The following is a 15,801-nucleotide window of genomic DNA, read 5'->3' as shown; positions in this document are numbered from 1 at the left end:
TTTGAGTTTTATGAGCTAGAAGGTGAATTTTGGTTATTATTCACAACATCTTTTAAGGATTACAATGCCATTATTCTTTAATAACAGAAAGGTGGCTGAGATTCCAAGAACGCAACTCTTGGGTCCTAAAAATGTTGATTGCAAAATTAATTCAGAGTTTGCAATTTGGATAAAATCAGCTTGTTTGATACTGAAGTATCAAACTCCAGTGCTGGTGTTGGCACTGGAATATCAGGCAGTCTGTTTGCACGTGTGACTGTGGACTCCACGCTTAAATCCAACTTGTTACTTATTCATTGAGTTACGACAAACTATACATTGGCTGATTTAGCTCCTTTTTGGGATATATTTGTATGCTGAATACTTTTGAAGATAAATCTGAAGTCTCCAACCATCTCTCATTGATGAACAAAGCTGCTTGATTTATTCCATATCTATTAATCTTAGGGGGTTTTTGTTTGTTTATTTAAAAAGATGGAAAAAAACCTGGTGACTGTGAGGTGGGAGTGAATTTCTGTAGGTTGTTTTGGGTTTGGGTTTTTTTTGGTTTGTTTTGGTTTTTTTCCGTAGGTCTTCCAGGCCTTCCACAGATGGATCCCATGTGAGTGGTGGTGGATGGTTGGAGGCACAAAGGGATTCAGATGTCCTGTATCCCCGCCGGTGCTGGCGCAGCATGGCACGGTCCGACCTCCGTCTGTGAAAACACGGCAGTTAGAGTTACGGGCAAAGGACTCTCCAGGGGATCGATGAAGTCGATTTCTGTTTATGTAATGAAATCAGGGAGCAAGGGTCTGCTGTAGTACTTTGCTGATGGGATTCCAGCGGGGTTGTCTTTCAATGAAAAGGCTGAATTTAATAAACCCGTGGTCTGGCACGCTCTTTCTTGGGCGGCGCTGCCTTGCTCTAATGGGTTGCTGTTGATAATTTGGGGTGACTTTGTTTACCTAGTGTGAGAGCTTCTTTTTAAGCAGCTGGCTGGAAATGGAGATGAAGGCAGTCTTAATTCACTTTTAATAAAAGATCAATGGGTTTATTGTGAAAAAATAGAATACAGATGTAAACCGTACCTGATAAAAGAATTAAATGTGTGTTTAACCTTCCTGTTTTGTTTTTTCAGTGCTACTGGTGCTTGACCTTCTTCGGTTTCGAGGCTATTCTCTTTCTTGGTAGTTTTACATTTTAAATTTTACTTAGACTACAAAAACAAACTCTGCTGGTGTTTTTCATCTCAAGTGCTTACCAAATCCCTCAGATTTTACAAAATATTTAAAAAGTAATCTCCAGACTAAAGTCTCATTAAAACCTTTGCCCTTCCTGTCGAACAAAAGTTCAGAGAAGTTCTGGTCGATTCTGATTTGGAAACTGTAAAACAGAAAATATCATGGTGTGAAGTAATAATTTAGGCTTGGCTGCCTCCCTGTAAAATCTATTTCCAGAAGTTTCCAATTAAAATGCAGCATGTCTAATAGTATAAGCGAAAGCACCTTATAGGCTCTTTCTTTTATATTACATAGGAGGAAAAATGCCCCAAACGTTAGTGGAAATTAAGAAGACTTGGTGGTGTTTTTTATTGAAGAGTCACATATATATTACAATATGTTGACTTAGTAGGAGAAACCACATACTCAGGATTTTCTTAGCTATACTTATTTTCAGTATTGCTTTTTAATCAACATTTGATAAATTAGTTACGTACTTATAAAGATGCAATTTTTCTTTTGGTTTTCTTTCTCTTTATTATACCTTGTGCTCTCTTGCTGCTTGAACAGTTTGGATGTTTCCCTCCCTGTGGTTCTTTCCCCCTGTTTCAAAAGAGAGAAAGCAAAATTGGAAAGAGGACAGATTGACTAGGATGGTGAACGGTATGGAGTAGCCTACGTAAGAGGAACAAGTACAGAATTTAGATCCCTTCAGACTGATGGAGATACCACGTTTATCTGTAAAATACGATGATAAGACAACAGTTGTTCACTGCATTTTGGTAATAGAGTTAGGAATGGCCATCAAGGGCAACTACAGTTGCCCTTTAGAGGTTGAAGTAAATTAAAGCAGTTCAGGATTAGTGAATGGCAAAATGCATTATTACTGACGTTACCTGGTTGTGGAAGGATCTGTATTGCAAAGTATTGGAGGTCAAGAGAGTATGGTCAGGGTAACACTATGTTCTTTTACACTGTTCTTTTAGTCTTCACTGAGTATTTTCTGTTGACAGCCATCAGAGGCGGGGTATTTGACTATACCATGGCCATCTGGTATCACCTGCGGTGGCCGTTCTCATCTTATAACAGCTCAAAATGCGTTAATGTTCTGCCTTCAAGAAGGCTGTTTCTGGATGTCTGTGAAAATTTTAAGCAGCATCAAAAATAATGACATTTTAGGTAGACGTATTTTTTTTATTTCCAAAAGCATTTCAAAATAGCACACTTTACGCCTTGTTGGATATTTCTCGACAAACTGTAGATGCGCGAACAGCAAATTGTGCAGTTGTTGTATATTGACAGTGCATTTCATCAGCAGGTGGTATTGGATTTAAGAAGCTGAGGCATAAGACGAGTGCTTAGGGATGGTCTGTAAGATGATACTTCTTGTTGAAAATCTTGTAGTTAAGTATTCCCAAGATGGTCTGGACAGCATAAACAGTGCCACTATGCAAGAGCTTTTATATTACGAGATAAAAGAAGGCAAAATGTTTTCAGTTGTGGGTTTTTACTGTAGACTGAATTACTTCTGAAATGTATGCTAATTTAATCTGAAGCCAAAGAGGAATGATTTTTCAAAAATAGTTTTGCAAACCTGATGAAGTTGTTCTACTGTGATAAATAGCTCTGCAGCAGTTCCCTTCAGGAGATCCCCTTTCTGCTTTGGATTTATGTTGGGTGTATACTGTAAATCAGCAATATTAAGAGTAAGAAGGAATACAAATTGTAAACTTTGAGGCGATTTTTTTTTTTTTTTAGATGATGTAATAATTTTAGAGTGAATAATGAAATACGAACATTTTTCTTGAAGTGCAGATGCTCCTGTGCATGAGGGATTCTCAGGTTCAGATTTTTAACACCCCAGGAATAAGGGGGTGGGGTGTGTGTGTGAGCGAGGTGGATTCACTCTTTGTTTTCATGTTGAATTTTTAACATTTTTAAGAAAGTAAGTAAATTGAGACTAAGTGCTTAGGGGAGAAAACAAGGGGACAAAAGCCCTTAGAAATTATTGCATTTGATTTAACAGATTCTGTGGGTTTCCTTTTTAATTCTGTCAATATAGAGGCAGTGCCAACGCTGTTCATTGGGAAACTCGCCTCAGTATGTCTCCATGTTCCCACTTCCTCCATGGAATGAGTCATGGGATGTGGGTTTAACCAGTAGAGCAAATAAAATGCCCTTAGCGCAGAAATACCTTACTTCTAGTATGTTTGTCGATACTTTCAAAAAGGGAGGATATTGAAGAGCATCAATGGCTTGTTTAATTTTTACCTCTAATTACATTGTGTGTCATTGGTCAGAGATGTGTCATCACCTCAGCTTACACGTCGTCTGGGAAGTTTATTAACAAGATTCTAAATTTTGGGGGAAGAAAACATCTAAAGGAAGTCACCTCAGAACTATTTCTTCCTTTTTCCCTCCTAAGTAGGGTATTTTGATGCCCGGAATAAATACTGAATCTACAGTGATGGGTTGGATAATCAAATTTTCCCATTACTGTTCTGCTCGGAAGTAAAGAAGCTCTTTTTTGTTATAACAAAAGTAGTAATATTGCAATGCGGTTAATTTTATACATCCCATGTCATGTCAGAATATGACACTGTAGAAGGAACTGGGAAGTTCGGAACAGGGCTGTGTGGTAGTATAGTGTGTATGTGTAGTGGTGTAATTCTCACATGTGGGACTCACGGGTGTCACGTATTCCAGGATGCAGAGGCAGTATCTTCTGGGAAACCTGTAAGTGGGCGAGTAATCTGTACTTGTACCCCGGAGTACACCCGTGCTGCTCGGAAAGGATAAACTGCCACCTCGTGCTTTCTGTGCTTAAGCGACAGCTCTGCAAGACGGTTACTTGGCCATTTCTGCTTTCTTGGCCAATTGAGAAAATGTCTTTAAATCAATAAGTAAATATGTGCTAATTTTTTTTATAGATCTGACTGAAAAGGTGTATCCCCCCCCCCCCCCCCAAGTCCTTAAATTGTTTCATCTGAGTAATGGTGACTTAAGGTGTTCTTTAGCCGTTACCTTCACATACCTTTCAAATATTTCTGTTTAGACAGAGTAACATTTCAGAGTGGTTTATTTAGTAATGTCACTTCCATTCTCTGGTTTTAGAGGATTTTTCTAAGGTTTTGAGGTTTAAGCTTCTCCATGGAATGGAGGAATATTGGGTTAACTTAATGTAGAAATTTGCATTTAATTAAAAAAAAAAAAAAAAAAAAAAAAACAAAAAAACCCCAAAACCCAACAGCGATAGTTACAAGCCAATCCTGAATTTTTTCAGAGGAGATCAGAGATCAGGTATTTGACAAGGTTGAGCGTGAAGCTTGGTTGTTGGGTTTTTTTTAACATGGACGGTAAAGACTTTTGTTTTATCAGAGATAATTTTTGTATTTCTTACTCAACAATTTACAGTTGGTGGGAAATACATAATGGAAAAAAGTTAATTCTACTGTAAATATTGTTAAGAGTAGAACAGTAAGAGAATAAAAAGAATTGGGAATCTCAAAAAATGGTTCTGATTCTCCAAAACTGCTGCATAAGAGTGTGTCTGGAAGAATAGCGGGGCTTGTGGATGCGACTTAGTAAAATATGTCTTTATCACTAGACTGTAGTCACAGTAATTATCTATGTCCCTTCCTAAATATTGGTCAGCTTCATTCAAGACCACTTTGCCTTTTTTCATATCAACTTCGTATCAAGATGATCATCTTCATTACCTATTTAAAGCAATTGATACGAAGAGCTCTTAGTTGCATCAACCGCAGTGTGACCTCTTACAATGCCCACTTTGAACTGTCGCCTCAAGACCTGTGCAATTGAAATCCTTAACCTTTTTAGCTCTGTTTACTGAATGTCTGTTTCTCACGCTGATATGTGAAATGAATTTTCAGTTTAAAAATAAATTTGATATTGCCACCATATGGCTCTGAACGTTGAGAGGGTATGGATTAAAAGAAAAATGGCTCAAAGATAGATTTTTGACTTAACTTATAGGCTGATGAAAAATTTTACTTTAAATCAAATGAAGATCTGATTAAAGGAGGTTATTATTGCTGAGGTGGTGATTTTCTGTGTAGCTAAAGGGAAAATAATTATGGCTGTTTAGTCTCTGGGAATGTCTGCAAAGAATATCTTTTTAATAAATCAACAAAGAATGGTAGAAATTCACTAATCGTTATCTTAAGCTATTCCAGGAGAAAACTCCATAAATTAAGAAGAAAATGCTACTATTTAAATATCAATGAACAAAATGCTCCATCACTAATGCAATAAAAATAGCATCCCGCTTACTGTTGAGTGGGGGTTTTTCCTATTAGATTTTTTTGGGGTCTCCATTATTTGCTAGAATGAACAACAGTTGAGACGAGCTGCTTTTGGAGGTGCTGAGTTTTTCAGTGTCGGCACCAGCTCAGCAGAGCTCTAGAGGATAACTTAAATACAAAGTTTCAGTAAGCAAAGCCAAAACTTTTGCAGTTCATCTTGGATACCGTAAAAATGTGTCATGTTAATTTTACATTTTCTTCAAGTGCCAAGGTTAAGTTTGTGTTCCTGAGATGGTGCTGAAATTACCGAAGGACTAAGGCTGTGATTTCACCGAAGCTGTTTCTGACTCATTTGGTGTAGATCAGATTAAAATTTTTCCTTGTTCATAGGAAAATCTGGAAAGTTGTAGCCAGAGTGTTCTTGTGCAACTGATATGACTACTCTCTTTGGTTTTGTTTTTTTCTTTTCTCCTTTCTAGGGTCAGTACAGACCTTCTGACTTGTTGTGTCCAGAGACGTACGTTTGGACGCCTATTGAGCAGTGTCTGCCCCTGCTTGAGCACTCGAAATACTGTCGATTCAACCAGGACGTCAAAGCAGGTACGTTTACAGGTGCTGATAGGTCTGTAAATTGTCGGTCTTGTTTTTATAATGTATTGGCATCGTCTGCTTAATCTGAAATCTGATCTGCAAAGGATAAAAAGTGAAAAATTCATAACTCCCCCAGCAAGCATTAGCAAATAGAGAGTTTTGTCTTTTAACGTAAAATAAGCAATACAAATGTTAAGTACATTCTGTTTTACAGACTGTGTGCCGTTCAAAATAAACACGTATTGCTGCCATTCAGATAATTGTGTTTGTTATTCTGTGCATGAACAAAACCGATCAAATAATTATTCCTCCCTTAGAGTCTCGGATGAATGCATAAAGAAAGGAAATCAGAATCAATACAGGAAAGTGAAAAGGGATGGAGAAGCTTAAAGGCTTCAAGTGCTTTTGTTAAGAAACTGGCAGATTTAGTTTAAGAATCTGTCAGAGAATTTGAATACAATAAGCAGCAGAAATACCTTAAACACCTTGAAGTAGATGGAAAGTAGATTTTTACATTCTGTAAAATAGATACTTAGTGATTTGTCAGCATAGAATGGTAAGGAATATTACTGACCAGAACATAATCCAAGAATCGTACTGTAAACCAATGCAATCGAATGGGAAAAAATACATATATTTGTTTTAGCTGCTGACCCTGTGGGCAGATTGCAGGCCTCGAGGGAGCTGTGTTGGAGAATGCTTGGTGTGATGCTTGGCTGGAAAACAAAACACTGATTTAACTGTTTTATTAACTGCAAATTGTTAAATATCTTCTTACTTGAAAATTCCTCTTTCTCCACTGAATAGCAGTTGAGCAAAAATATAACATTATTCAGAAATGTCAGGGATTAAGCTCAAGAGTGCATAGCACCATATAGATTTACCTGTCTCCGAGTAGTCTTCAACAGCTGCTGCTCTTTTTATTTACCGTGGCTGTAGTTTAAGAAAACTTTCATTCAGTAGCAGATGAACTGTTAACTGTTGGAAGGGCGGGGTGTAGGTAAATGGAAGGAATTTGAAGAGAGATGTCCACTTTAAGCAGGATTGTGAACTTTCGAAGAAGCTGCTTCAGTTTCTTCCTTTCCTTCATCCTGTGAATGTTCCCGTTTGTGCTGTGACTTGGTTGATCAACTGGAACGATAAGATAATAATACTTCATAATTGCAAATGTTCTGAAAGGGTCATAATCTAGTTAAAATACTACAGTAATTAGACGAAATGTGTTTCTAGATATAGATACCGATTTAAAAGTTATAGTAGCAGAATTATGTTCTGTGTAGATAGATAATGTTCTTTAGGGATTGTGCAGGTGGACGTGTGACGTGGTGGGAAATAGACTGGGGAGTGTGCTTGGATGCTCTTTGAAGAGAGTGTCTGTCACCATGGGAAAAGCTTAATGCGTAAGAGATTTAAACGGGTGGCACATCGTGTCTTGGTCAGCTAGAATCATTGTTAGGTTGGTGAGAGGAAATTGCCAAAAAATTACAAAGGTGGGAGGAAGGAGAGAAATGGTTTTGGAGGCCGGCTGTGTTCAGGATACTCTTGTTATTCAGAAATAAAAGAGGTGCATTCATTTAAGCGCAAAAGTGACAACTAAACTACTGCCTTTGAAGGTGTTAATGCTTTACAAGCAAAGGGGCATCATCTTCTCAATTCTGTGAAATTCCAGTGGCATACCATGCATTTGGAAACTGCGGGATATAAAACTTTGCATCATTATCAGCGCAGAATATCTCACTCCAGACACTACTGGAACTGTGACTTCTGTCCTGTGGCTTAAGGAAATTAAAACATAGCTACACGTTGAAATGCAGTAGGCCTGCTGTGAGCTGATAGTCATTTGAGGTTTAAATAGTTGCAAGCTCTAAGGAAGCTATTTCTCAACAGTAAAATCAATTTCCTTCTTACTTCTTTACTCTCTACAATAGTCAGTAATATGAGTTTAATGAAGTTACAGTGAATTTAAAAAAGAGCAATAGGAATGGTGGTGTGCTTTATTCCTCCTGAATCAGCTTTCTCTAATACTGCCTGTAATTATGGCAGTTAAGTAGGGCATGATTTATCAGGAGCGGGACTTCCGACGTAGAAACTGAGGGCAATAACCAGATCCAGTAAACAACTGGGGGAAACAGTGCGACTTGCATTGCTGCCTGGGGCAAGGAAACAGCCATTGGAAATGGTCAGCTTTAATATTGTCTGTAATGTCACAAAATTTCTGAAACATTACCTCACACTAGTTTGTTCATCATGTTTGGCAATTTTTGAACTCCTTTTCCCTCCCTTTAAAAAAATGAAAAAAAACCCCCTAATAAATTTACCAGTTGCAGCTTGTGAAAATGCGTTATAGAACAGTGATGACTTCAGGAGAGGGTGCTGTGCACTCTGACCTTCCAAATCTCTGCAATATGAAAATGATTTCTGAGTATTCATACATATTACATCGCAGAACTCCTTCCTATAATCAGATTTATTTTTTTCTTTTCTGGGAAAAAAAAAAAAAAAAGAAAAGAAAAAGAAGAAAAGATGTGCTCACAGAAAATATCAACTTTTTCTATAGTATCAGAAAATATTAATTGATATTTGCAGAGGATTTTTGCCTGTTTTGCTTTATGTGGTTGTCCCGAGCTTGAACATTTTCAAATGGTTTCACGGTGTATTGTTTTCCATTCCCTTCTTCTCTGACGTCTTTTGTTAACAGTTGGAGAATGAAGAAGAGAGGACAGACAAACTAAACAAAATTCTTAACTCTTTATACCACAGAGATAAGTCTAAAAAAGTGCCTAACAGTTAATAACTTAAAAAAGCACTCATAGCAACGATAATAACTTTTTATTCTTTTTGGATGGCAAATCGTGGGCGCCCGATGGTTGAAATAGGTCCAACTCTTTCCTGCTTCTTTCAGTGTAATGAGATTCAACCTCACTTAACCTCAAAACACTCCTGTTATACAGAGACAACGACGAGGTCTTGTGCCAGCAAACGCTCAAGTTTGATATTTAAATAAACTCCTGGTAGGCTCTTTATGCGCAGTTCCTAACACGTACTGAAAAATGTCAGTTACTTTAGGGCGGAAAAAAAAAAAAAAAGGCATAGCAATGCTCAGACAGTGTTCATGGATAAAAGGTCACGTTTCTCAAGTTCTGCCTAAATTACCTGTGCCTTAGAACAGATTCTTCATTTTTGCTGTCTGGTCAGTTTGAAAAAGTCAAAAGACCTGGCATCATCTTATAAATGAGAGAGGTTTATTAGGATTCTGATGTGTTTATTATTAAACAGTGGCCAGTCATTTACTTACAAATAAATAATCAGTGAGGTGGGGCAGTGATAGAAGCTTTGGATACTGATGCTTTCTGAAAATTGGGATTGTGCTGAACTGCGTTTAACTGGCCATTAGTCTTTACTTTGTAACGATGAACCCTACGTGAAATGAAAGTTTAAGTACAGATGGAATTAGGTTGAAGAAAAAAGAAGTTAATTAAAATTGCTGTGCAGATAAGTACCTGTCAGTGACTCTGGACAAGATATCAAAACTGATGAGCAAAATTCAGTCACACGATAGTGTCTGCTGAAATATTCCTGGGCATGGTCTGTCACACGAGTCAGCTTCCTCCGCTCAGAACTGGTCTTCAGGGCTTTACCTCGTTGGTACTTTCACTAACAGCTTTGTCCGTGGATCAAACACAGCATGAAAAGAATTATAAATAATTTACTTGGTATCCTGGCAATACTTTTATCCTTCCACTTTCCATTTTTTTTAAAGACTAACCCACTGACATGTCTGTCTTTTTGTTTTTTTTCCTAACATCTGTTGAGAATTTCAATTTGTTGCTCCTGAGAGCAGCCTGTGAAAAATGTCTTCGTGAAGTAAAATCTTGATGAAAATCTACTTTTGGGATGCTAATTAAATTAGGGGGAAACTCAATTTAAATCTTTTTTCCCATCACCACTGGACTGTCAACACCTTTAAGAAGCAAGTTCAGATAAGGGCAGATACAATCCCCATCTAAAGGGGTGACTTCAAAGCCGTCATAGTTTTGTAGCCTCACGACTGTGTCCCGTAACGTGGGGTGTGTGCGTCCCAAGCAGGGCGAGCAGGGTGCTGTTACCCAAGTGACAAAGCTGTCCTTGATCCCAATGGCTAGGCACGGCCCGTGGCAGTCTCAGTGGTGGAAGCTGCCTCCCACCTTCCTGTGTCTGCTGCTTTGAGCAGAAGCTTTGACTAGAGCAGATAAAAAAGGATTTTAAAGCTTTTATTTTTTTCTTGACTGATTTGCTTGCCGAAGTTGATAAATTGGCTAAGCTGATACGCATCTGTTCAACTTCCTGTATATCTAATAATAGAGTGAAATCAAAATGGCATCAAATGGAATACATTCATTCCGATGAAAGTACTTTCTCCAGTGGTGAAAGGAACACATGACAAAGGTGTACATAGACCCCTCTGTCTTGGCTTTGTGTCTTGGAGACAAGACACTCTTTGCTCCAGAGTGTACAGTTTAACACAAACCACGATGGATGCAAAAGGATGGTATAAAGAAACAGAGAAGCACCTCTAGTTTGTCTGGTGAATTACATTAATTGACTAAATTATAATCTATTAATAGACTAAATAGTAATGGACTAAACTATGAATTTTTTTCTAAACGTCACAGTGAAGGAGACTTTCGAAGGGGGATCTAAGGAAGTACATTAATTATCTTTTATAATTTATGGAGGAATCTTTTGCAGCATGAGATGTGTCGGAGAAATGAAGAATATGGGCAGACCCAAAGGAGTTTCCTTCAAAACCAGGCATAGTGTTCTGGGACATCAGATCCCATAGTCAGTCTGAGGTAGAACTTGCGTTACTCCCTGTTGGTGCTAGGAATGAAGGCGAGGTTGAAACAGGCTGTGGAAAGCTTTAGAAGTGAGGTCTGCCTGATGGGATCAGGGGATGGGTAGCTGTTAGGGACACGCATGTAAGTTTTGCGGCAGTTCACGGAGGTAGAATGATGAGAAGAAGGACTTGACAAGAACAGAAGAAAGCTGTTGAAACAAGTAATGGTAGGATTAAAACTTGAAAATCTAGATAGATATTTGTAGAGATAAATAAGAGAGGCCGTTTTTTTAGATACACTATGTAGAAAGAAACTAGATGTGAAAACCTGAGGAGCTTACGAAGCCAAAGCCGTATGCCAGCAGAAATTTGCCAGTGCCTAACGGTTCACCAGCCACCTCCCTCACACTGCTCTTGATGCAGACCAGCCTTTGCCTCTGCCATCTCCACGCAGCAATAAAGATCTTGCTTCTTCCAGTGGAAGAAGTGGGGGTCCTTAGAAGAATTTAGGCTTTAGACTGTTTCCATCTGGTCTCAGACAAAGTGACCACAGGCACTGGAATCAAGAGAAGATAATTTGTCTTTTCTGTGCTTTTCAGTGGTCTGCCTGCAGCCACCGGGGATCTGGTGAGGTTACGTCTTCACAAAAGACAGATGTTGAAATCCAAAAAGTCTTATAAATTGCCTCATGTTCACATACAGGTCTTAACCATCAGAAAAAGAACGCAAACCAACACTGACATCAGTGCCTGCACTCTCCTTTCCAGGAGCATTAGTCCGACAATCAATGCCAGAGGCCTGGGACGCTACACAAATCGATGTGGAGGTCGGAATTTGAAGTGAGAGGTCTCACTTCAAACTGACAAGAATCACTCTGTGTAACCCCAGTTTGATGCATTACCTTAGGAACAGAGTTGATGCCAGATCACTAGTTTATGAGTTGCTGAACTAAAGAAAATTACAAAGATTTCCAGTCTTTTCCTGTAGTAGTCTTGTAACATTTATTGCAAGTTTTTACCAGAATTTTGAAACTTCTAGGAATACAAGCTGAAAAAACTTTTTTTTTTTTTTTTCCCTTTCAGGAATACATCTTTCTCACACCTACAGAACTAACTCCATTTTCTTTGCCGCATACAAAATGAAAATTTTCACACCTTTGCAGCATTGTTATTCTGCTGCACATTGTAATCTAGAGTAGTAGAAGGCACTCAGCATTCCCAGTATTTAATAACTTCCGAATCCTCTTATTAGCGGCTTCATTATGCATCTTAACGCTTCTTGCAAGAAACTGAGGGTTATTAGTTCTAGTAAATAAAACTTAGCATTCTTATCCAGAAGTCTGCAGGCTTGGGCAGTTATACAAAACTGCATTTATTTTTAAAAAGATATTCGTGTGCGTAGTGCTTTTACTAGAAAAATAATCTGTCACAACTCTTTCAGTAACCTGGATTTCTAGTGCTGTGTTTTTCAAAGCATTTAATTTTAGGTACAGTTTAGCTACTATTCTTTGCTAATGAAAAGGGCGTATTTCAGACATGTTTTACATTTCTTGTGTATGTGAATGTAAGTACTTTTGTTGATTTACTTATTTTTTCTTCTTTTTTCCCCCCATCAAGTACAGACGCTGTTTAATTTTAAGATAGTTTAGGTCCCTGGCAAAGAGATGTATACGTGTAGTGGCGCATCTTTGAATCTAGTCAGATGGATTAAAGCAACAGACAGCGTACACTAATGTTTATAAGGGCAGTGTGATGCAGATTAGTGTTTATAAGGATAAATGCCCTGAAGTTCTTGAGACGATGCAAATGTAGTCACAAAACTGTCACAGATGGAAAACATTAAACAAATTGTTTAGAACTGTGCAATCATCTGGTTAGGGAGAAATTGCTGCTCTGCTCCGAAACAACCGCTGTTCATAATTTTTTAAAGATACAGTGTTGTGTACTTTGGAGAGTTAGGAAACAGTTTAAATAAATTCTGATAGATCATGAACTCAGTTCTTCTAAAGAACTAACTTTCCACTATCTTATCAGAGCTATATGTAATAAATTTGGATTCTGTAACCAAGAGAGAGAGAGAGAGAGATCAATTATTTCTAGCAGCTCCTCTAGAGGAGGCACATCTTACAAGTTTGTATCTGTTTCTAATTAAGTTTATAAACACTTAGAATCATCAGAATGCATATTTCCAAATCCAGTGTGATCCTTGAGCATACCAGATATTTAAACAATGAAGATACTGCCAAAAAGGTGTAGCCAGGCAAATTTTCCCCTCACTTTTTAGTATGTTTGGATTAAACTGAAATGACTGGTATGGGCTTTTGGCCTCGTGTGCACCAATATGCTCAAATATTCCAGTGCTTCTGTAATAAAAAGGTAGTGTTATTAACTTAATTTGTGGGTCCTAAACAACTGGCGCTGAATAATTGGCTTGTGGCTTAGAAATTACACCGAACCATCAGCTCCGCAGCGGAGTCTCCCGAAACAATCAATGGCAAAGACCGAAATGTCTTTAAAACGTGATTTGAAGTGTGGTCATAATACGAACTCCCTTTTGCCTTGCTCTAGCAAATCTCAAACTCTGCTAAGTGTTTGTGATTTAAAAGTTCATATTTATTGATTCTCTAAATATATCTGCTTCTGATGTACAAGTAGCAGAGTAAACCAACACCCCTCAAGAAGCGCCGTCGCCTGACTTTCAGGGTAGCTCATGAAACGTTTGTCTTGGACTGCAAAATTCCCCAAAATATGTTTTAATCCAAAATGACTGTCATAGAGATTGTGTAACCAACAGATGTATTTTGAAATTACATATTTTTTTTGAGGCCACTGCTTGAGAAATAAAGATATCCTGGCATACTTTACTTCTCGTCGCGTTGAAGAGGTGGATTTTAGATGGTTGTGTGCTCAAGATACTCCTTCACCATTTGAATGTTGTGACGTTTGATTCTCTAGCAGAATAATTCCTTTTTTCTTTTTTTTTTTTTTTTTTTCTTGTGACTGAACCAGAAGTGAACTCGTTAGTTGCTGAAGATTCAGGGAAATGTGGGGAAGGACAAGGACTGCCAAATCTTGTAGGAATCATTTTCCATACTCAGAAGACGTTAGAAACACAAGAACAGAAATTAAAAATTAAATAATGTTGGATAAGTAGAGCGATCGTGCAGATTTATTTCGTGCCGAGGGTAGCCAGCATATGGGACTAGTTTCAAAATGTGATAAAAGTTAAAAGCTGTAATTAGGCGCAGATACCGAGCAGCTGTGGAAGCGACACCGCAGGCATGTGCTGGGTCCCGGCTCAGCCACGCACCACCAGCCACTTTTTCCAGGGTCAGACCTCTTGTAACCGTCCTCGGTGCCTCAGATCATGTTTACTCTCTGCTCCGGTGACATCATCTGACTTTTCACATGCAACGTAATTGATTCCATGTTTTAATTAATTTAGCCAGTAAATTGATTGCTGTAATCTGATTTATTTAGCTGATAAGCTGCTGATAAGCTACTGCCAATTGCTTAAATTTTGCCTATTTCGTGGAAACCCCTGCATTTCTAATTCTCAGCCTGACTCTTGTATTTGGTATTTTCCTCCTTCTCATATATCAGTCTTAACGAGGACTTTGCTTCGCCCTTCTTTTTGAAAGATCCTCTTACTGCGTTCTGCCATTTTCACTTCTATGCAATTCAAATATCTTAATAAAAGGTATTTAATTCTATTACTCTTTCAGTTTTTTTCCTGTTTCCATCCCATTTTGGGGGTCTGTAACTCCTTAAAAGCATAACCCTCTAACTTTTATCTTTTATTCCATTGGTTTTACTGCCATTGCAAGCTTGGGGCTCAGCACTGTGTTTTGCTGTTGGCTTGAAGTGTCATTAAAACCTGTAATTAAAAGTCTCCGGCAGTCTGGGTGAAAATGGAATTGTCTTCTCGGAAGCCTTCTTGTGAAAGTCTGAAGTCCTCATTAGTAGCCCTTCACAATCATCCAGCTTTGGGTCAGTCCCATGGGAAGATTTTGCTTCAGAAAAAGAAATAAAGGTGCTAAAATCTTTGCGTAAAAGTGATGAAAATAAGTATCGAAGTATATTTATAGAATAGAATAAAAAAGTATCCAGAATTGCTAAAATGCCCTTTATTTTAATTAATATTTCTATTTCAGCCACAAAAAATTGTTTTTAATTCCCTGGAAGTAAGGTTATAATCCGGAGGGTGACGATGGCCTATTAAATTTGCAAAGTGTGTTTTCTTAACTTGGTTGTGCAGTGCAAAATGACTCTAAAATATATAAAATGAGGCAGTAACGCTATTCCTCCATTATTAGCCCTTGTAAAATTATTTTGACATGACAAATAAAGTCGGAAAGACATTTACACGTCATAAATGTCAGCTTTGTATTCGGTGGAAGTTGCAGAAATTCAGATCGTGGGAAGGACAGCCGTGGTTTGCTCTGAGCCGGGCATGAAGGGCAGTACCTCGTCTTAGGCACCGTTCCTGCTGCGAAACATAGACTGACCCATTAGTGTCGCTTTGTAGTTAGAAAATTACTGATTATAGTTGAGTATTTGGCTCCTTGGGTAAATCTTAACTGAATTCCAAGGTATTTTAGCTACCAGTTGAAATGAAAAAGCAGTTTGTGTAGCGTCTCTGCTTCTTTCTTATGCAAAATATGTTCGGGAAATAGATGGAATAAGCTGTTCCGATTGAGATGTCAGCATACTTATCAGTTTTAAAGTTCTACTAGAGTTAATAATGAGATAAGCATTCTGTGTTTATCTAAGAAAAAATATTTATTCATGTTTTTCATGAGAATTGAATGAAATAGTTCATTCATCTCTAATAGGAAGTGTTTGTGCAGCAGTTGCTTTCCATCCCGCATCTTTTGTATTTAAGATGCATCCCTGATTTAGCGTTCTCAGCCTTTAATTCACAGCTTTAA

At 38.0% G+C, this 15,801-nt stretch overlaps 1 protein-coding gene across 11 annotated transcripts in view; it reads left to right on the top strand.

Annotated features, from left to right (window-relative positions):
• ATE1 (arginyltransferase 1) overlaps positions 1-15,801 on the top strand; it is an 84,484-nt gene that overhangs the window by 56,906 nt on the left and 11,777 nt on the right. For 8 of the 11 annotated variants that reach the window (XM_074590570.1, XM_074590565.1, XM_074590561.1 and 5 more), the window contains one exon: positions 5,944-6,064. In XM_074590570.1, the coding sequence (XP_074446671.1) occupies positions 5,944-6,064 (121 nt within the window). Of the gene's footprint in view, positions 1-570; positions 1,101-5,943; positions 6,065-11,573; positions 11,698-15,801 lie in introns of those variants that run through there. The other 3 variants (XM_074590563.1, XM_074590562.1, XM_074590567.1) reach the window with 2 other exon arrangements.

Source organism: Larus michahellis, chromosome 6 (genome assembly GCF_964199755.1).
Source record: "Larus michahellis chromosome 6, bLarMic1.1, whole genome shotgun sequence".
NCBI classification, from domain to species: Eukaryota; Metazoa; Chordata; class Aves; order Charadriiformes; family Laridae; genus Larus; species Larus michahellis.
This window is presented reverse-complemented; position numbering and strand designations above follow the sequence as displayed.